The following is a 14,533-nucleotide window of genomic DNA, read 5'->3' as shown; positions in this document are numbered from 1 at the left end:
AATCAATCACAAGATCAATGATTCAACACCATTGATACATACACCCGAACTAGTCCCGCAACCTTACTAATATCACATTTTCCCCGTTTTTTTCGTCATTTATCGTCTAACCATGCGCACCCGTCTGTATAGGCTCGGCACCACCGACCACCGGAGATAACATTAGTGTGAGCAATCCCTTCGATGATCCCGTCGGCCCCCAGCGGCCGCCGTATCAGCAGGGTGCTCCCTATCCACCGGCTTCACGACCACAAGGTACGGTTCCATTGTTCGCACCTACCCTTCGCACACTTAACACCCCCTCCCCCTCTCCTGCCTGCTCTGCATCTCAATGTCACGGCGTTCCGCTTTCCGATCGAATTTGCTGAGATGTGTGCTCTAATGTTTCGTATTTCGTTCCTTAGGTGCTCCCTATCCGGGACAGCCAGGAGGCTACCAGTACGGTGCTCCCGATCAGTATGGACAAGGTCAGCCAGGCCAGTACCCGCCTGGACAGCAGAGCCAATATCCACCCGCTAGCAGACCAATGTATCCTCCTTACGGGCCACCGGAATCCGGAGAAGGGTATGTTGTCTTGTTCATATTTTCTTATACAGTTCGAATTTGTTATAACCCACGCCGCGTACCTATTACAGAAGATCAACGCCCCCGGCACCGGGCTCCGCCCCACCGGCATCAGCCGATCCCTACCGAGGATATGGTAGCAGTCCGTACCCACCACCACCACAACAGCGACCGTACGGTCAACAGCCGCCACCGGGCAGTTCCGGTCCATCGCAGACACCCCCGGCTGGTCCACCGGGTGCTGCCAGTCAACCACCGGTCAGCGGTGCACCCGGGCAGCAACCTCCGTCAACGCAGGGTCAAGGATACCCAGCGTCTCCACAACAACCACCACAACCAGATTATTACCGGCCCGATCAGGTGAGTCCCGGCGAAGCATTGGATGTTCTAAAAAGGGCAGATGATAACTTTTCGGCATACTTTCAGCCTAACCAACCGAGGAGACATCCCGATTTTGAGAAGAGTCAACAACCGTATCCACCATACCAGCAGCGACCGCAGATGTATCGTAAGTATCCCAATCATACTTTTAGGACTGGTAGCGACTGGGTGCCTTTAAAATAAGAAATTTAGAGAGGTCCAATGCTTGAAAGTGACCGAACATAAACCCAAAAGAGTTCAAACGGGAATTAAGAAGAGATCCAGGAGATTAGAATTTTCATAGGAATCCGAGAATCACCGAGAATGCCACCGTAGACTTGTATGTTACATCCCATATACGGTGGTGCCTCTGTTGTGATGCGGTTAGTGTCGACTTAGTGTTAGTGTTAAATTCAATGAACCATTGATTGCGATGTTATATAGATTCATTGTTCATGTAGGAAAATGTGATCTGCGTAAATGCAACTCTATTCGATGAGATATTCTCCGTTTAATCCAACTCTGAACATTATCTGTGTGCTATCTTTAACTGTGGGGTGACTGTACGACGCATATTGTGGCCAAATAAGAGCTCTGTAGCTTAAAATAAAAACCCACTGCCGAAGTGAATCAAAAGTGCAAAGAATGGAATCGGGCTCCCTACTGCTCGTAAAATTGCTATGCAATTTTGTTTTCCTGGAATCCCTGTAGAAACTAACTCAGATATTTGCCAAATGTTCTGTTCAGGCATTACTCTCAAAATTCATTTATTGATGCGTTGGCGGGCTAAGCAATTTCTTCATGAGTTCAGTAAAATATAGCTCCAAGAATTCAACGCGGAATTTTCCATTCCACGATTCCTCCACACGCGGAGCCTTTCTTTTCCACTATATTGGTCGACTATTTCTTTACAAAAAAAGCGTTTTTCTTAAAACTGTTTATGTTGTAAATGGGCTAAATTTTACGGAATCAGTTTAAAAAAATGTTGTTTTTCAATATTTTTACTATTGAAACAGTTAGTTGACTGTTGGAGTCATCTGATGGGTATAAAGTCATATTCTAGTAGCTATTGCATAAAAAAAGACACGGACACCGTCTTCAGCCATTTAGCTGCACAGACTGTAACTTAACACTAGACAACGGACAAACATGCTCCAGTGGCACAGCCGTGAAATATTTCTGACGAAAAGTTTCAATGGCTGAAGCGGGAATCGAACCTACACCCCATGACACGATGCGCTCACTGTCTGACGACACTAACCGCTCGGCAATGAAGCTTAGGGGCGGTCCATTAATTACGTAAGACAAATTTCGGGGTTTTTCAACCCCCCCTCCACCCATGGTAAGATTTTTTGTATGAAAATCAAAAATAAATTGTATGGCGCGTAAGAACCCCCCATAAACCCTTACGTAATTAATGGACAGCCCCTTACATAGTATACGAATTCGGTTTGTCTCAAGTACGTCGAAAATCAATGGAACTACCATGGGAACGAGAGGGTTAAGGATACCCCTGAAACTACTCCAGAGACTGAATTTCTTCAGGGTTTCAGGATGTCCATCCATTCAGGAAATCCTGGAAAAGCGGGCAAAACCCGGGAGTTACAAATGACCGGGAAGAATACAGGAGCTACCCGTGAATTTGGAGAACACACTGGGAAAATATGTATTTCAAACATAAAATATCGGTTTGTTTCTGTATGTTAACTCGTATTTCTCATCATGACTAACTTTTTGCAAGTTGGTAGCGAAATAGTTAACGATTAAGATCATAGAAACATTTCTAGAAAAACACTAATTGAACTTTACTGCCCATACTCGCATAACACTCCTACATTATATGGGATTTCCTATATAAATGAGACTGTTATGCGAGTATGGGTAGTTCAACACCACTTCACTTCTGCAAAAGAAAAACAAACAAATAAAAATAAATCACTAGTAAAGGCGAGTAAATAGCTTTAAACTCTAATATGTTGCTTATTTTGACAGATAGCCCAATTTTGATAAATAGGCCTCTAAATACCTTCATAAATATAAAAAGTGTACATATTTCTCGTGTTATTCATTTGTAATACTTATTCGCTGTGAGGCTTTATTTTACTACTTTGACTAGTTTACTATTTTCAGCAGACCTTGATCTTTGACAAAGTTTTTTTGAAGCCCCTTGTATAGAAATCTGTAAATTTACAGCGAATTCTTCCATTCATTCTCAAACATTTTTTGGAAGATTATTAATTATTATTTTATGCATGGTAAGATCTTTGATGTATAACTATAAAGCAAGGTCCTCTAGGCCAGATTTTTGGTAAGTTCTTGATGAGTTTTTGGCCATGAATTATGTCAAAAATATTAGCCAGCTTCAAAGAAGAACAATTAAATGTTTTGGGAAAAGCTTTTCAGTTAAAAAGATCTCTCCTTGGATCCAACATGAGTTTCACCAGATCATTTCTCCAGTACCAGCCATATGGTATGTCATACACAATTCCGAAGGAAATCTTAAAAAGTAATACGTTGGCTTTATTTTTTTGGGTTTAATCACCGTTGATTGATATCTATCTATTTTATTGATGTTTTTCGGTGAACATTTGTTTGTTGTTGTTGTTGTGTTGTTGTCTATTTTATTGATGTTTTATGGTGAATGACTTGTTCACCGAAAAACATCAATAAAATAGATAAATAATACGTTGGCTGTTGAACTTGAACTTGAAACTTGAACTTTTACTTGAAAAATTCCTTGAGATTTGTTTGGAAGAACTGCAACAATAATTCGTGGATGAAATGTTGGAGAAATTTCTCGATACATTTCTGGAGGAACGAGTCCCTTTTGGAATTAATTCCTAGAAGAGTTTTCAATAGATTTTTTCAAGTAATCCATGGAAGATTTTTTTAGCAATTCCTAAGATAAACACAGATTAATTCACGAAGGAATTTATATGTAAATGGCTGGAGATATAGCTGAAAAAGTGGCTTAGGAACTTCTTAAGTACTTCTTATGGAAATTCTGGAAAACCTGAAAAGTTCTTCATAATTTCTGGAATAAACCTTTTGGGGATTTCCAGTAGGAATCTTTGGAAAGTCTGTTAGAATAACTACGTGAAAAACCTGTGGAAGGATTACTGGAAAAACTGGAGAAAATCTTAGAATAGTATTTTTGAAAATTTTCCGAGTGAGCTCTGTGAAAATTGATGAATGTTTGCTTTTCACTAGTATATACCAGATTTGCCGATATGTCTTCCTGAGACATTCTTTTTTGAAGCTTGTAAGAGGTCGTCCATTAATTACGTAAGGGTTTATAGGGGGAGGGAGGGTTTAAGATTTCTTACGCGCCACACAAATTATTTCTAATTTTCATACAAAAAATCTTACCATGGGGGAGGGGTGGTCTAAAAATTGCTAAAATTGTCTTACGTAATTAATGGATCTTCCCTAATCAAAAGGCACAGTGTGTGTTTGATCGACAAATTGGTACATGAATTTGCGGATTCAGTTTGGTTTCCTATCCCGGAAAAGGTGTTTTGTAGCTTGGTTGGTTGAACTGCTCATGATCGTAAGATCGACATGAGCACCATTGCTTCTTTCATCATTCTACATTATTTAGCTTATGTTTGCAAATATGTTTATTAGATATCGATAGGCCGTTGCATCTACCCTTCATCTATATACCTGCGTCGAAAAGTCCTAGAGCATTCGTAATAGGGTCCTGAAATTATTTATAAAATCTTCATTTAATTAAATAACGCAACAGAGCGTGCACTTTCTACTACTTTGGCAAATTTTCCCGCTCAAATTACGGCTTTATCATATTTAAACCTTCAATTTAAAAAACTGGGTCAAATTTGATCATGTTAACGTTTACTTCGCCGACAAAATTTAGGGTAAATCGGTATAATGCGCCCCAACCGGGCAATACGCCGCTTCATTTTCAAGAGATTGAGGCTTCTTTAACACGTAAATATGATTACATATCCTTAATATCCGCGAAAAAATGATGTTCCGCATATTTGATCGTTGAGAACTATAAACAATCAATAAAAATTCCAAAAATCTCGAATATCAGCTTTTTGGCGTACAATTTTGAGTCCGATAGGCAAGCCTCGTTGTAAAATGAATCCCATGCTTTACTATTGTACTTATTACAAAAACTACCGGAAGACGACTGCTAATGGGCCCTTTTAAGCTTAGCAAATGGTGGAATTCTACTTGAAAAATTTCTACAATGCTGCGAAACTTTTTCCTGCTGGAGGGGCATATTGCTCGGTTTGTTTTGAAACGCCAAGATTTGGATCATAGAAAATGTCTTGTACTTTTTTTAGAAGCTACCTGATAAGAGAAAGTTGCATGCAGAGCATAACCAACTATGTAAATAACGCTTTGACACCAAAAACTCTAGAAGTGACTCATTTGCTACTGCGATCAAGAAGTTTTTCATCAAGGGGGGCGTATTATATCTGTTTACCCTACTGAGATTTTACTTTAAAAAAGGTGCTAACGCTGAGCTTGTCCCTATCTGACATTTCGGGAAAAATTGGAGCCCAAGGACAAAATCTGTAAAACCAGAAAAATTATGTTTTCTGGACTTAAGCCAACTAAAAATCGTTTGGTACTAAAGTTGAAACAGGGCTTTAGGACACTATTTTTCATTTAAATAACCAAAATATGCTGAAAACTTCAGTGCCGCTTGCTTCGACCTTGCAAACATGGGTATTAAAGCGCACGTCTAGCGTACACGGAGTCGTTAGTTCGAGTCTCACAAGAACGCGTTTTTTTTTTTCGCAAATTCATGTCTCAATTTGTCAATCACTACTATGTATGCCTTCTGATCACAAGTTTAAAAAATTCTAGAAATTCCTGCTTAGGTCTTTTGAATCCGAATTCATTTTAGGAAGAACAATTATGACTTTAGAGACCATTTTGTTTAAAAAAGAGATTTGCAATAAAATAGTGACCAAATCACTAAAAAGAGACGTGCTACCAGCCCTTTACTTTAGCGCCACTGTTCCGTTCTTCTAAAAAAAAATGTTTCCTCATTCCAGCAGCTGGTGGTTGGCAGGGCGGTGCAGGTCAGTACCGCGGCCAATATCCTCCCCAGGGACCCCAACAGCAGTGGGGAACCCACAATGGACCTCGTCCCAGTGGACCACCCGGTGCCCCTGCCGGTCCACCTGGAGCACCCGGAACACCAAACCAATGGAATGCGGAACCCAATCGGTACCCGCCGAATCAACAGCCGCCCTATCCGCCTCATCAGCAGGTAAGTTCTTCGTCATTCAATACCCCCCGAAACCTCATCTGATAACTTTCCCTCCTCCTTCTTTCCTCCAGTCCCAGCAACAGCCGTGGAACCAGATGCCACCCACATCCCAAGGTTCACCGCTGCGGCCACCGCAACGAGGCGGCAAACCGTTCTCGTCGATGCAGCAAGCGGGAATGTCCAGCAGTATGCCACCGGCGGCACAGCCACAACCCCCGCCCGGTGCACAACCAGGTACAGCACCTGCTGTTCCTGTTCCACCGGTTGGTAGCACTCCACAAGCCACCCCGGGAGCTACCCCTCAACCAGCTAGTGCTGCGGCCAAACCGATGCCACAGGCACCATTCCCTCCGGCCAGCACTGTTGCTCCAAAACGGGACATCGTGTTTCCTCCGGATAGTATCGAATCTACAACTCCGGTGCTGTACAAACGCAAAAGAGTCAGCAAATTGGACATTGGCCAAACGGATCCGTGGCGGATATTCATGTCACTGCGATCCGGACTGCTGGTGGAGAGTACCTGGGCACTGGATGTGCTAAACATTCTGCTGTTCGACGATTCGTCCGTTGGCTACTTTGGGCTGACGCACCTGCCGGGACTGCTGAATCTGTTACTGGATCATTTCCAGAAAAGTTTGAGCGACATGTTTGAAACGACGGATCGCAAGAAGCTTCCCTACGGTAAGGCGTACGGGTGGTTTGGTAAGGAAGCCGAAGACAGCGAGGATGAAGAGGAAGATGAACAAGAAGATGAGATGCAACGGGCTATCGAAGCGGTGGAGGTGAAAAAGGAAGTGGAAGACATTAAAATGGAAAATGGAGAGACAGAAGAACGAGATGGACTGAAGCGAGGCTGTCGGATGGAACGAAAGCGAGAGCACCGCAAGAGTAGAAAAGCGTGCGAAGTGGATTTGGGCTGCGTGATTGAACTACCGAATCCAGAGGACCGGATAGTGGTGTTCAATTCGACAACAAATTATACGATGAGCTCGCGGAAGGGACTTCCGGTGAAGATCCAGCCTGCCGATGATGACGTCTTTGTGCTGAACCACAGAAGGGACTGGGATCGAACGGCAGATGATCGATACCATCGGGAAACTGACGTCGGCGGTGATCCCTGGACTGCAGGACACTCGGAACCCGATCCTCACGACTACATCATGGAGACGTTCCAGGCGGAGTTTGTTAACATTCCATTTGCTAGGCTGATTAAAACAAGTAAAAAGTATAAGATGCGATGCAAGAACAACAACAACAACAGCAGCAACAGTAACAATAACAATAGCAGCAACAGCCCATTGAAGCGAAAGCATGTGGAAGAGGAGCAAAGTGATAGCGAAAAGTGCAACAGGACAAACGGTGAAAACCGGATAGTGAACGGAGAAACCACCGAAGCGGAAGAAGACTCCAAACCAAGTGTGGATAGCTTTGTGGTGAAGAAAGAAGTACCCGAAGTGACTCCGTCGAGTGACGCCGACTGTCGAGAGATTGACATGGAGCTGGAGAAGAGCAGCTTGTCCAATGGTCCACAGGAGGGTCCGACCGCAGATGAGTCTGACAGCAAAGAGGACGTGAAGATGGAGATCGAGGAGGATAAGGTGGTTGACGAAAAGGTTACCGAGCAGAATTTCAACGTTACTACAACGATTCAAGATCCTGCAAAGGTGTTGAAGCGCCGAAGGATGAGCGACTATGAAGATGAATGCTACACGCGAGACGAAGCCAGCTTGTATCTCGTAACGGAGGGTCACGATGCCCTGGCAAGGCGATGTGTGGCGATCTCGAATATTCTTAGAAATCTGACATTCGTCCCCAATAACGAGACAGAGTTTTCTCGGTCCTCAAGGTTTTTGTCGATTCTGGGCAAGATTTTGTTGCTGCATCACGAACATCCCGTGCGTACGAAGAAAACGCGTAACTACGACCGTGAAGAGGACGCTGACTTCTCGGACTCGTGCAGTAGTTTGCAGGGAGAATCGGAATGGTGGTGGGATTTCTTGGTGCAGATCCGTGAGAACATGTTGGTTTCAATGGCAAATATCGCCGGGCAGCTGGATTTGTCCCGATTTGACGAACCCATTTCGAGGCCTATTTTGGATGGTCTACTTCATTGGTCCGTTTGTCCGTCTGCGCATGGACAGGATCCGTTCCCAACGCTGGGAGTAAACTCAGTATTATCTCCGCAACGGTTAGCACTGGAAGCCCTGTGTAAGCTGTGCGTAACCGATTCCAATGTGGATCTTGTGATAGCAACGCCTCCGTACACGCGACTTGAAAAGCTCTGCTCCGTTTTGACGCGACACTTGTGCAAAAATGAGGACCAAGTCCTTAGGGAGTTCTCAGTGAACCTGCTACACTACCTAGCCGCAGCGGATAGCGCCATGGCCCGTACGATAGCGTTGCAATCCCCGTGCGTCTCCTATCTGGTGGCATTCATCGAACAAGCGGAACAGACTGCTCTTGGAGTAGCCAACCAGCATGGCATCAATTACCTACGGGACAATCCCGACTCGATGGGCACGAGCTTGGATATGCTTCGACGAGCCGCCGGAACGCTTCTACACCTGGCTAAACATCCCGACAACCGACCCCTGTTCCTCCAACAGGAACAACGTCTGCTAGGCCTAGTCATGAGTCACATTCTCGACCAGCAGGTAGCCCTTATCATTAGCCGAGTACTTTTTCAGTGTTCGCGTGGCACCGGTCCGCTAACAACGATGGAAATCGAGTCCACTATGTGTAAAATTGAGTTCAAGAAATCGTCCGACAAAGAACTCTCCGAATCGAGCAAATCCTCGATGCATTTAAATTCAATCATTTCCAACAATAGCAGCTCCCACTGCGGTAGCCACTCCAATCCTGCTTCTTCAATGGGTGCCCCTCCAGCACCGGCAGCTCTCCCGTCGATGTCATCCACTCCATCGAAATCGACCGATCAGTTCACGTCGCTGATGTCCCCTCAGTCTTCGTCGTCGTCATCATCGTCGTCGTCGTCGCCATCGGCCTCATCGGTAATGCCAGCTCCATCGGCACCCATCAGTAACAACGGAGGCCCTCCGGCATTCGTACCCCCGCCAGGATCACCCTCTTCGCCGGCCAACAATGGCAGTAATACTGATGTCGTATCGCCACCTCCAGCTCCGGCGCCCCAACACCCCATTACGGCATCCTCGTAGTGGAAGAAATCGCTTCTGGTCAAAGCGGTGGGACAGGTGACAACAGAGGACAGCGCCTAATCAGCGCCCCGTTTAATTAATTATACATATTTAGACACAATTAGCAAGAGAGAAACAGAATGTGGATAGACACTCTACTAGAAGCATATATAATAATATAAGTAACAAAACCGAGCGAAAGGGAAGAAAATGGAAGTGCTAGCAGGACGCGTGTGAACATAATCTTTATTGTTGTACAGTAGATTTTTAAGGAACTTGATGGACGCGAGATGAGGCCGAGTGTGTGTGTGCATGCGTGTGATATTACTTATGTGTAATATGGAGAACCTATTTGATATAATGTAGAGTAGCAACCAAACGGAATCGCTTACTCCACCACCACGCGATGGTTAGTTTTAAACTAGAGAAGAACGGGGAGAATGAGAATCGGAAACAATTGGACAACCTCAAACCAGAATGGGACTATTACATTATTACATTACATTTTAATTGAATCAAATTGAATACACAATCTTAAAAAAAAAAACAAACGCAAGAAAATCTTAGGAAACAAGTACCGGTATCTGAAACAGTTGTTTTGTTGTGTCTAGTTTTGTTTTTTATCTCGTAGCTGACCTCCGGTTTGCGATCTTCCGGAATCCGTTCACATTGGATGGGTGTTCCGGAAGTGGGCGGATCAGAGGGCAGCTTCACCTAATCAAATGTGTGCAAAAAAAAACCGAACGCAGGGATCTTACGTGTGACTTTTGTTACAACAAATCGAAAACGGGCCATCCCGTGTCGATGACGATGATGATGTGTGTGATTTTGTTCTTCTTACTTTATCGTGGGTCTAAAATTTGTTGAATTGCGTTCGTGGCGCTTGGGGCGATTGATGCCTATTTCCGGTTATCATGGGAGTGTTTCCAGGTTCGCAACAAAATCGATGTTTAAACAGTTCACTCGAACCGATGGGGGGCGATGAATCGCTGCTACAAACTGTGTATACTCATATATAGTGTTAATTGGTTGTTTTTTAAAAAAGCTGCACAGAGACAAGAGAAGCAACGAACGGCGGAGGCTAGGATCGTTGCCGAAGTAGGTAGTAGTATGCGCTTGTATGGGAGGTTTCGAGCTGTGTTTGCGCGGGAGAAATTGTAACGATGGATAGATTCAAGGCAAAGTTGTTACGGAATTAGCGGATGTTAGTGTCTTGTCAAATTCTAACTGAATTCAATCATAGTTGAGAGTGCTGTTGATGCCAAATAAGAATTAGGACGAAAATAGCTTCGAAGAATTGGTAAATGGCTTCATTTACTAATTTTTCGGCTCATAAAAAACCTTTAAAAAGCTAAAGAAAATCTACTATGCTTTGTTGCTCAGAATACTGGTAAACAAAAGTCTTCATCGATTTTGCCTTAAAAGATACATTACAGGAATACCTGGATAAGAGATAACTGTAAATGTCACCTTCACATCAGAGTTTCCAGAAACCATCAATCAAATTAAGAAAGTCTAAGTTATCTTAGCAGAGACCTTTTACGTTCTTATGCAATTCAACTTGGTGCTTATGGACAAGGGTCTGGGTCATTTGGCATAAAGTCTTTTGGCATAATGGACATTCGGCATAACATTTTTTCATCAAGAACAGCCTTCTTTCAAAAGAAGGGCTATAATACTGATTATGCCAAATGGCCATTATGCCACATGACCGTTATGCCGAATGGTTTTATTCCAAATGACCCGCTCCCTATGAACAATGAAGAAGTTTCTATAATAAAAATAACTTCAGTATTACTACTGATGGAGTTCTGAACCATTGAGAAATTCATGGCGAACTCTGTGGAGACATTTTTAGGAAGAATCACTGAAGAAACGCATACTGCATTACTGCATAGTGTAATCTCTAGAAGAATTCCTGGGATAATACCTAAAGAAATGTATATTGAAATGTCCCTGGAAAAAAAAAATCTCGAGGATTTCTTCCATACTAGAGACATTCATGCAGCGACTTTTGAACGAATTTCTTGAGAAATTTCAGATTTTTCTTGATCGCTCGATGAACTCCCTGTATTTCATTCCGGCAGTCCAGGTATCTTTCCGTAGTAGGATTCATTAAGACGCTTATAAAACAAAGCCAAACCTTGAACTTTCAAGTCAAGAAAACCAAACAGCGCTCTGAACTGAAAAATTGATCGTTTGATCATCATCAGAATGCAACCAAAGTTTCAACGCGAACGGTTGTCAGGTTCTCCAGATATGTGCACTTGAAAACTCAAAGTTAGGCTTTGTTTTATAATCACCTTAACTGAGTCACATAATCTTCTAGATAATTGAGCATGGACACTTAGTTGCACTAAATACTGTATCACATGACTTCTAGTTTCTCAACCTTGGACATTCTGAATGAATATATTGAAATCCTGAAAGAATAACTGGTAGATAACGAAGAGGGATCTTTCAAGTGATTCCTCGAGAAACCTTTGGATAAATAGTTATACAATTTCTTAGAGGTACTTATGAAGAAAATCATGTAATAATCCCTACATGCATTCTATTTTCAAGCAATCCTTGGAGATATCCTTTGAGAATTTCCAAAAGCAACTCCTAGAGAACTTTTAGCACAGTCACTGTAAAGCTGAATATTTGGAGGATTTCGTAAAGTATATTTTTAGAGCCAATATGCATTGCGAAGCCAAATTCATGTCGCCTTTTTAAATTTCTTTGTTCGTTAAAAAAAAACGAAAAACTCGCGGTTTGGCCGAGTTTATAGGAAACAATATTTTTAAAGAAAGGGATAAGATCATTGGATCATTCCGTCAACATTCGACAGCGTCCAGTTCTGACGAGTTTGATCTGTTTCCTTTTTTCAAATTTGAAGGCATCCACTATCATAATATAACAAAAAGAAGCCTTGAATAGTTTCCGTGAAGTTCTTTCCTTTTTAAATTCATAATCACTCAACTTTGTCCAGAATGTATCGTTTAACTATGACACTCCCATGCACAAACACAAACCTCAAACCTAACCCGTCGTCGACCCGCGATCGGAACCAACCCCTGTAAATTGTAGTCTTCAACAGAGTAAGCAAAATACGATCTACTTATTGCAATCTGTAGTCAAACTCCTTTGGAAAAAAATGTGGAAACCGAACGCCCAAAAAGGTTCAACATATAAGACGTGTTATTAGTAATTTATTGAAAACAAGCCCGGATTTGTCCCCAATTGCAAGACAGAACCTTGCCAATCAGCATACCTAAAGATCCGTGAAATGCAAAATCGAAGAAACACAAAACGAGATGAATTGGAAACATTGATCTATTAAAAACCCGATTGCTAGTGGAAATAAATTAATGTGTTAGAAGTGTAGCTAAAGTAAAACCTATAAATATGAATATAGCAAAACGAAACAAAAATCAATGAAACAAACAAAAAACAGAGCCAGAAGAAAACAAGAAAAGAAACTAGTTTATTTAGTAATGACGTGCCCACGGCATAACTAAAAGTAAAAACTCTACAAAGCAAACCAACAAACGACAGACAACAGCTAAAAGTGGTACTATTAATAAGGTGTGTGTGAATGCGCAATGCCCGTCCCGAGAATCGGGATGGAACTCGCGAACCAACGGTTTTGACGCGTCGTCGGTCCGAGTAGTGACCTAACGCCCCACCGAAAGTCGTTTGTGGTGGACTTCTTTTGCGCGGGCATTCGCTACTCGCAACTCACCGGCGTCCGATCAAAGTTTATGTAAATGAATCTCCGTTGCTATAGTTAGCAGACAAGGGATGGGATTTAATACGATTACTTGAGTTATCAATCTGGTCCTGTTTAAAAACACACCTAATGCTAAAAAGGGTATCCCTGAGTTCCTCTGGAAAAACCATAAGAGACGGACCAGTGGTGCAACACCAGCCCGCAGGCACTATGAAATGCTGCTGACACTCTAGTGAGATGTGAGGTGCGATATGATTATCCATCGTCCCAGGAGGATGATCCTAAGAAATACGAACAAATCGAGTGCGTGCGAACGAAAAAAAATAACACAAGCAAACAGAGAAACAAAGTGGAAGAAAAGGAAAAGAAACTACTAATAGCTGTGGTAGAAATACATGAAAATGAAAAAATATATAGAAATAATTGAAAATATCTGATTTTCTTCCCACTTTAATCTTTTCTGTTGTACAACTGAATGTGTGTGAAACTTAAGTAAAACTGACGGTGAAAGCACCCTAGGGCAAAACAAACTGGATATAAGCGAAAGAGAACCCGAAGAAGCTTTGTTTCTTCGCATTCTTTCCGAATCATTATTACACAGTAAGAAAGAATGCAACAGTGTAGTGTAGGGCCAGCTGAATATGTGTACATTTTTTGAAGTGACTAATTATTGAACGAAGGTACTGCAGTTGCTGCTTGATCTTTACGTTTCTAGTTATTATTTTTAGCTGAGGAAAAGTTTCTTACTTTTTGCCGCAGAATTTCGTCTCTCAGTAAGAAGGTTAAATTATTATCGCTTTTTTGTATGACTTTTTCAATTTACCAATATAAGAGCAGCATAGCACCCGATAGTAGAACCATTTTCCTTTATAGATTAATTTATGAAGGAAAGCAACGAGTAAATAGTGAACAGTCGTTGATCAATGGAGTAACAAAAATGAAGAAAATCCAGAAAAACAAAAAAGTATATAAAGTAAATCTTTATCATAAGAAGCTAATGGTAGCAATGTAGGACGGGAACTCTTAATAACCTATTATTTAAAAAAACACAAGAAAAAAGAAAACGGTAAAAGATTGCAAATATATAAATGTCAAATAAATTCAATTACGAATAATTTAACATTAAAAAAGGAAAACTGTAAACCAGACACACAAAAACAAACAACCAGACACACACGCATACACTAAAAACTGATGGACATTTTGAAGAATGAAAGGGGGTTAATGTTTAAGGAAAGAATAAAAAAAAATGGTTACATACGAAAGAAAGAGGAAAATAACAACTCTGGAGCTAGGTACTGTACTGTGCTAGCCAAATGATACGCATATGCAAACAAAATAAGAAGAAAATCGAAAAGAATGAGACGGCGCGAAGGAGGAAAGTAATACACGTGGAATGAAGCAAAATTATATAATGAAAACTATTTGTAATTATTATTATTGACATAAAAGTATAAATACACTTAGTTTTTTTAATTAAAATAA

General features: G+C 41.8%; 1 protein-coding gene across 9 annotated transcripts in view; it reads left to right on the top strand.

The window, feature by feature from the left end:
- Nucleotides 1-14,288, top strand: part of LOC23687700 (trithorax group protein osa) — a 566,458-nt gene extending 552,170 nt beyond the window's left edge. For 6 of the 9 annotated variants that reach the window (XM_021852024.1, XM_021852027.1, XM_021852026.1 and 3 more), the window contains 6 exons: nucleotides 133-255; nucleotides 405-564; nucleotides 636-924; nucleotides 991-1,072; nucleotides 5,961-6,178; nucleotides 6,250-14,288. In XM_021852024.1, coding sequence (XP_021707716.1) covers nucleotides 133-255; nucleotides 405-564; nucleotides 636-924; nucleotides 991-1,072; nucleotides 5,961-6,178; nucleotides 6,250-9,354 — 3,977 coding nt within the window. In that variant the 3' untranslated portion in view covers nucleotides 9,355-14,288. The remainder of the gene's footprint in view (nucleotides 1-132; nucleotides 256-404; nucleotides 565-635; nucleotides 925-990; nucleotides 1,073-5,960; nucleotides 6,179-6,249) is intronic. The other 3 variants (XM_021852032.1, XM_021852028.1, XM_021852025.1) reach the window with 2 other exon arrangements.
- The last annotated feature ends 245 nt before the right edge of the window (nucleotides 14,289-14,533 follow it).

Source organism: Aedes aegypti, chromosome 3 (genome assembly GCF_002204515.2).
Source record: "Aedes aegypti strain LVP_AGWG chromosome 3, AaegL5.0 Primary Assembly, whole genome shotgun sequence".
Lineage (NCBI taxonomy): Eukaryota > Metazoa > Arthropoda > Insecta > Diptera > Culicidae > Aedes > Aedes aegypti.
This window is presented reverse-complemented; position numbering and strand designations above follow the sequence as displayed.